This window comes from Fragaria vesca, linkage group LG3 (genome assembly GCF_000184155.1).
Source record: "Fragaria vesca subsp. vesca linkage group LG3, FraVesHawaii_1.0, whole genome shotgun sequence".
In the NCBI taxonomy this organism is placed as follows: domain Eukaryota; kingdom Viridiplantae; phylum Streptophyta; class Magnoliopsida; order Rosales; family Rosaceae; genus Fragaria; species Fragaria vesca.
Window position 1 is genome coordinate 13,546,955 of NC_020493.1, and position 7,718 is coordinate 13,554,672.

General features: G+C 34.7%; 1 protein-coding gene across 1 annotated transcript in view; it reads left to right on the forward strand.

Annotated features, from left to right (window-relative positions):
• The first annotated feature begins 3,945 nt into the window (after positions 1-3,945).
• The window catches only part of LOC101291802 (probable leucine-rich repeat receptor-like serine/threonine-protein kinase At5g15730-like), a 4,601-nt gene continuing 828 nt past the window's right edge, over positions 3,946-7,718 (forward strand). Inside the window, exons 1-7 of the mRNA XM_004294278.1 lie at positions 3,946-4,235; positions 4,996-5,366; positions 6,088-6,241; positions 6,608-6,734; positions 7,061-7,146; positions 7,248-7,319; positions 7,496-7,699. Coding sequence (XP_004294326.1) covers positions 5,050-5,366; positions 6,088-6,241; positions 6,608-6,734; positions 7,061-7,146; positions 7,248-7,319; positions 7,496-7,699 — 960 coding nt within the window. The 5' untranslated portion in view covers positions 3,946-4,235; positions 4,996-5,049. The remainder of the gene's footprint in view (positions 4,236-4,995; positions 5,367-6,087; positions 6,242-6,607; positions 6,735-7,060; positions 7,147-7,247; positions 7,320-7,495; positions 7,700-7,718) is intronic.

Here is a 7,718-nt window from a genome sequence, read left to right on the forward strand (position 1 = left end):
TGGTTTTTTTTTTTTGGGCTCCAGCCCAGTCAAGCCTGGGCTGGCTCCGCCCCTGGGAAACACTCACATTAGTAGTTCACTTTCTCAGCTTTTGTTTGAACCACTCACTTGACCGATTCGCCAATAATTAATGATATAATTTCCCTCTAAACTAAGCTTTATTATCATAATTAAAGCGATTATGGCAATCCAAGATCTGCTCATTTCAAACCAACACACTATCATTACAGGACAGTCTTCGGTCCCTTTGGTTCTTCTCTTTATCAGCTTTTTCTTTCTTTAAAATCCTAAAAATGCTAATTTCGAGCATTGTGCGTCTGACTTTTGAAGCATTCTTCGATTGCATCGTCAGGAAAATCAGGAACATTCTGCAATTGTATATCACTCACTTTCATATATCAATTTACAAAACGAACCCTAGACTTCACAGATAGTGAAACTCCCAGACAATTCTACGTGTTCTTCTACAAGTTGTTTTTGTTTCATTATTTGTTGTTTATATTGATTTCAATTTCTTAGTATTTAAGCACTTCGTCGTGACCTCCACTTCCAGACGCAGTACGTACATATAGATTCATATGTTGATTCGAGCTAGCATGGCCTAGTGGTGTTATATATAATCCACATTTCAGATTGTAGAGAAACTACGAGTATTGCTAGCTAGCTGCATGCTTACATCGATGATCGATTAATTACAATCGAATTCTTCACTAAATTTCTCTTATTATGGTTTGTATTGTGTTTATATTTAACACGTACTACGTTACTTATAAATTTTATATAGTTATTCATGCATATCACTCCGGTTATTAAAAACATTACAGAATCTTAATTAATTAGATCATGTTTGTGTTACATTTCTAATGCTAGATCACTAAGATCAGTGTAATTCTCCACATATGGTTGCTCTATTTGCAAATTAAGCCAGCTTAATTTCTTCTATACAAGCAGTTTTCATGATTCTATCTTCATTAATATCTAAAGATACAAAAGCTAGCTGTTCCTCCGAAACCCTACTTCTGATAATGATATAGATTATTAATCTAACATAAAAGTCATGACACATGAGTTGAAGAAATCGAATAATATGTTAATCGAATACAAACAAGCATCCAGGGTAACATCAGTGTACGCTATAATATAATCTTATGAAAAACTAGTTGGAAATTAATATGCAGTAAAAGCTGTTGTTTATTTGTTCTATCAGAAGGTCAAATTAATATATAATTAGACAAGGCTGTTTCATTTATATATGCTATTGTTTTACGTATCTGGGTACAGATAGATGTGCATGAAGTTGATCTTGAAGACTAATTGAATCAGTCTAATTAGAACAATATTATCACTCTAGATATTTATAAGGGGTGACTTGAACCTAAATCTAAACACTAATTATCCAGTCATTTTCAGAGGAGGTCACTTGTGGGGTTTCACTTGTTCATGCTTCATACCTATATATACCTTAAATTTTCTTGCTTTGTCTATTCGCCATTTATAATTTTCCTTGTTGCAAATTAGGTGGATTTAGTTGACAGTTGCTCGATCGCTACCAGTATCAATTTTTCATACCCATCAACTCCTAAACATCAACAACCACTTCAATACACGAAGTTAAATAGCAGTACGTACAACTGAGTATATATAAGTTCCCTACCGAGTTTTCTTCAATAGTATATGATAAATTGCTTGGCAGCAGCAATGATCCAAATTAACTCTAGACCTTAACATATATGCATTTTTTATCTATATATTTTCTATCAAATGAGCTGAGAAAACTTCATTCCTGTAAAACAAAACCAAAAAGAGGATATAAGAGTCGTCGATCATACAGATCGATCGACATTCTTGTAAAACAAAACCAATTTGATCTAAGCTATATATATATAGCTGTATCTACGGAAAAAAATAAAAAGAAAGAGGATTTGAACTGTAGAGCTAATCGAAATACAATGTAGACAAAAAAACTAAAAAATTATTCAATAAGTTTAATTTAAAGTTGAAATATCTGGCTTTGCAGGTTATCATAAGACAACCAAGATATTGGTCAGGATATGGCAAACCCCCCATCTTCCACCTATGGCTGCACTGATCGATCATACCATTTGCTGGGAAAGTAAACTCCCTAGCTAATTAAGAACTCAATTTACAGACTTTACTTAATCACTTGAAAGTCTAACCACTGTAAGTGGCTAAGTGATTGAGCGTTTAGGTAAGATTCCCCAACCAGCGTTTGATTTACGAAGCTGTCAAATTGGTACAGACACCGTGCTACAGTGCATAGTTAAATCATTTCACGTACGACAAGTGATCTTAAGTATTTTCATCCTACCAATCAAACACTTCATAGAATTTCTGGCTTTTTTTTTGTTATGGTGAAATGATTTGTTTAATTACCAAACAATGACAAGTATGTACACATGAGTTTTCGAGAAGATGCACAAGAAACTTCATCTATGATCGAGTTTCTCTTCAATATGTTATAAATAGCTACATTTTCTTAAATTATCATCTGGTCCACATTATTTACTTGCAAAGTGATATTCAATGAAGTTGAAGTTTGATTATATATACCAATTTTCTAAATAATGATAATGGTTGAGAAGGACTTGAACTGATCCATACCAATTAAATCTAAATTAACTATTAAGAAACTCAATCTCCAAAGTACATACACCCATTTCCTAAACAATGACATAATGTGGTTGATGACTTGAACTGATTCATAGTTTCATACCCCAGTCTGATTTAAGCAACTCAATCTCCAACTCCAATAGGAAATACATACTTCTGTAAAGGTCAGCCTTACCTAATTACATACTTCTCTAAAGCTGATCTCAGTCCCCAATCCCAGTACGTAGCCCCTTATTAGGCAACCAAATGCAGACCTATGTACAAACCTCTAGCTAGTCCTATTGCTTACTCAATGTGACAAGGTCAAGGATCATATGAGCAAATTTATGTGCTTCTCTTGGACCACGTACTCTATGACATTGAAGATTTATATTGAAACTGCAGTATAAATTTTGTTTGTGATATTAAAGTGGTGCACCCCCAATTGTCACCATGAAATAAATAGTCCATGAACAAGTGCACCAACCAAGTATTCAAAATTCATCCTACCCCGATATTCCTTTTAATATATGTACTCAATTCAACAATGTCCTCGTAGAATTTGAGAATTTGATAATCATATCATCTCCCATTGATTCCTTGAAGGTGGATCTAGCATTTACAAGGCCAAATCAGCTAATGATTATATAAATCAATCTAATAATATTCACGTCTTTGCCAGTAATAATAGCAATTTCTTCAATAAGGGACTGAGTTTAACAACTTGTACATCATAGCGAGAGAAGACTCTGTATGGAACTTCATGCTAGAAGACAGTTCAATATTTGTCGGATCGATAAAATGTAATTTATAATCAAACAAAATATTACATAGATATTAAAAACCTTATCATACTTCATATTATGAAATACCAATATTCTCGATTAAGTAAAAAAAATAGATGAATAAGAGTGGTAAGTATATGTCATAACAAGTTAAAATCTATATGTCATAACAAGTTAAAAGTCTACGACTCTATGAGCATTTTCACCTAGTTAGCTAACTTACCAAAAAAATCATGCTGAGTTGCTCTAAACACATATATGAAACGGTCAAACACATTATTTTAAAGTTGAGTTGTCTTGTTTTCAATCGTTATATTTACGTCCAAAAGTGATTTTAAACATAATTTTCCTATTTACTCACCGGCTAAACATCACTAATCCTCTGTGACAGGCTAAGCACACGATTAATATGACAGAACACCTGCCTTATTCACTAAACGAGTATTATTAATTTTACCCAAAACTCCAAACATCCAACAATTTTGGGCATATTGGTCCAATCCCAGAAAGCAAATTCCCATATAGGGAGTCGCGTCTGAATTTTTCATTTATACGAGCAGCGGCGACTCACGCAATTTAAAAACCCCAAAAAAATACATGACATACCATCACCCCCTTCTTTACTCTGTTTTTTGCATACATATTGCTTCCTTATTTTCCCAACACACCAACTTGTCATTTCCTCTGTTTCCTTAAAGTAAAACTTCACAGATCATCTTATTCCCCCTCTTTCCTTTTCTCTTGGAATCAATTCATCCACACTTTACTTTCTCCAAACTCTTTCACTCTTGTCTTCCTTACTCGAACCAAATGTGTTGATGACCCTCTTAGCATATACAGGTTTGTAGAGTTTAGTGTGTCAGTGAAGCTCTGCCTTTTTGTTAAGATTGTTTTTGGTGTGATTTGCTCATCTGGGTTTTGGTTTGTTATGTTTTGTTTTTTTGGTTCTGGGTCATGACCCAGTTCTTGATTCTGGGTTTTGGGTTAGGTTGGAGAAATGAGAGAAAAGTAAGACTGTGTTTGAGTAGGTTTGCATATTTTTTGCATTGGGTTTTCTTTGTTTTTTGATTTGTGGGATGCTTTTGTTTTTGTTAGAGACCAAAGAGAGAGTTATTGGATTGTTGGGGATGATATGGGGATCTAAGGTTATGTTGATTTTGGTAAATGGGAACCAGATCGAGTAGTTTTCTTTCACTAGGTTCGATCAACCATGGAATTCTGCAGCATGTGATTTAGTGTTGCTGGGTATTGCTTTTTACTGTATTAACTAAGCTTTTATTTGGTTAAAAGCAGAAAAAAGTTGATAATAACTGTTCATTTCTCCTTTTTACTGTTATATATGGACCTTTTAATGTTTAGAGTTCAACTGTTCTAGAGCTTGGATGTGGATTAATGGGGATGTTGGGGTGTTTGGTGTTCAAAAATGTTGAAATGGATGTTTCTGTTGTAATTTGTCCTTGGATGCTGCATTGGAGTTTGTCATTTTTAAGTTTGACTTATTTGTATGGCGATAAATCAACAGATTGTTCATTGTTGACTTGAGTTCTTGAGTTTGATTGTTCTTGACTGAGTCATCTTCTAATTGATGGGTTATTTACAGGTTTGCCAATGGCTTGGATAATGGAATAGGGAATACTGAATTGTAATTGAGAAGATGAAAGGCGAGCCAGTTGGGCTGATCATTGGGGTGTCTATAGGGGTAGTGATTGGAGTGCTTTTGGCAATTTCTGGGTTCTTCTGCATTAGGTACCATAGGAAGCGTATGCAAATAGGGAACAGCAGTTCTCGGAGGGCAGCAACTCTTCCTATTCGTGCTAATGGCGCTGACTGTTGTACAATGTTGTCAGACTCGACACTTGGTCCAGACTCACCTGTCAAATCTGGACGGACTGGTGGTTCCTTCTGGCTTGTTGAAGGATTTAAGAAGAGTAATGTAGTCGCAATGTCTGGAATACCCGAGTATTCTTACAAGTAATGTTTCTAGAAAAATCTTGTTCTTCTCTCTTCCTTATTTGGATGATGTGTCTTTTTATTATATTCGTTGTCTTTACATATGATCAGAATGTTTAGTATGATTAATTCAGAACTTTTTCTTCACATATATGCTAGTTTTCATAGAATGAGGCAGCTTTAGATACATGTACCTTTCTTGTCTCGCACACAAACTTATGAGACGTGTTTATGGAAATATCTGGCACCGATGCTGACAATCGCTTAATTCTAAGCATGCATGCATACTTCTGATCAGTAAACTAATTGGAATACATGTAGTCAACATACGAACGTTAGTCGATCAATGTATTGAGAATAGGGTGGATAGCTTGAATGTCTGTTAGAATTTAACCTCCAATAACTATTGATATAACAGTCTTGAATTTCATAGAATGCATCATCTGATACACGATTTATTGGATGACATAAGACACGAAGAAGTAACTTGAGATGCTAAGAAATTACTTATTTTGCTTCAGCTATTATGTCAGAAGATACCTAATGCATACATGTATCATCATTATGAAATGCACAATTACTTTCTTCCCAACACTTGACTGCTTATTACTCTACTTGTTTATTTGAAGATGAAATTTACAATGGCTTTTCATTTTTATACAAATTTTTGCGTACTGAATTTTGGAGCTCACTCCTTCTCCAATCGGTTTGTTAATTTTGTTTTGTGATGTGTTCCATACAGGGATCTGCAGAAAGCAACCTATAATTTTACAACATTGATAGGGCAAGGTGCATTTGGTCCTGTGTACAAAGCTCAGATGTTAACGGGTGAGACTGTTGCTGTTAAGGTGCTTGCAATGGATTCTAAGCAAGGGGAGAAAGAATTTCAGACAGAGGTAGTGATTGTTAATTGGTCAAATATGTTTGTGTTTAGGATCCCTGCAAGAGTTGGCAGTTAGCAATAAATCTATAAGAACTCTGTCAACTTTATAATGAGTTAATCCACTTGGAGATGTTTTCGGGAAGAATACTAGTTAGCAACTATGAATAGGCTAAACTTTTCCAGAAGTTATGAAATCTAAAAACACTTGATCATTTACTTCTTTCATTTTGAATTATTTTCATTTCCTTTCTCAATTGACATCATCGAGATGTCTTATTACTCATTAGTGTTGTGTTATATACCTCCTTTTTAGTATAATGAGTGTTTCAAACGTTCTTTTTTAAGATCAGTAACTGGCCTTCATTTCTTCTCCCTTCAGGTTAAGTTACTGGGAAGATTGCATCACAGGAACCTCGTGAACTTAATTGGATACTGTGCAGAAAAAGGCCAACATATGCTTATTTATGTCTACATGAGTAAAGGGAGTTTGGCCTCTCATTTATATAGTAAGTTAGCTACGAAATTCACACTGTTTACGTTAATGGAATATTTTAGACTTAATACTTGAGTTGTGTTTGTTTGTTAGGTTGTATTTGTTTTAATTGTAGTTGTACTTTACATATCTTTTCTCCAATTCCGTTCATAATAATGAATGCTGTGAACTGTCGACTTTGCGGGTATTCTTGTCATCTGAATTAAGATGACTAACCTTGCTTTGGTGCATTAAGCTAATATAGAAATAGAAATATAAGATTAGAATTCATTAAAATGTTGATTCGACGAGCGCATATAGAATATATATAGTTGAACATAACATGCTGTCTTCTTGCAGATGAAAAGAATGAGCCATTGAGCTGGGATTTGCGTGTTCATATAGCTTTAGATGTTGCAAGGGGCTTGGAGTATCTTCATGATGGAGTAAGTAAATAGTACTAGACTCCACAGAACTTTGTTTGGTCCAGTACATGCATGTCCTTTATGATCAAGGTGTTTATTTATTGATCTGTAACTCACTTCAGGCAGTTCCTCCTGTAATACATCGGGATATCAAATCCAACAATATCCTGTTGGATGAATCCATGAGAGCCAGGGTATGTCACTTTTGCTAATTTTTTCATTATCGGTTCCATGAGAACTTTCTACAACAATTTCACTGTGTGAAGGAGAGTAGTTAATTTACTCTATTTCCAAATGTGGAGGAAATACTTGCATTTTGGATTACATATTTGTTTAATATATGAATGATGGGTCTCGCTGGATCCATCAGGTAGCTGATTTTGGACTTTCAAGAGAAGAGATGGTGGACAAACATGCAGCCAATATAAGGGGAACTTTTGGCTATCTAGATCCTGAGTATATCTCCACAAGAAATTTTACCAAGAAAAGTGATGTTTACAGCTTTGGAGTTTTGCTGTTTGAACTCATAGCTGGAAGAAATCCTCAACAGGGTCTGATGGAATATGTGGAGCTTGTATGTCTCTCTCTCTCTC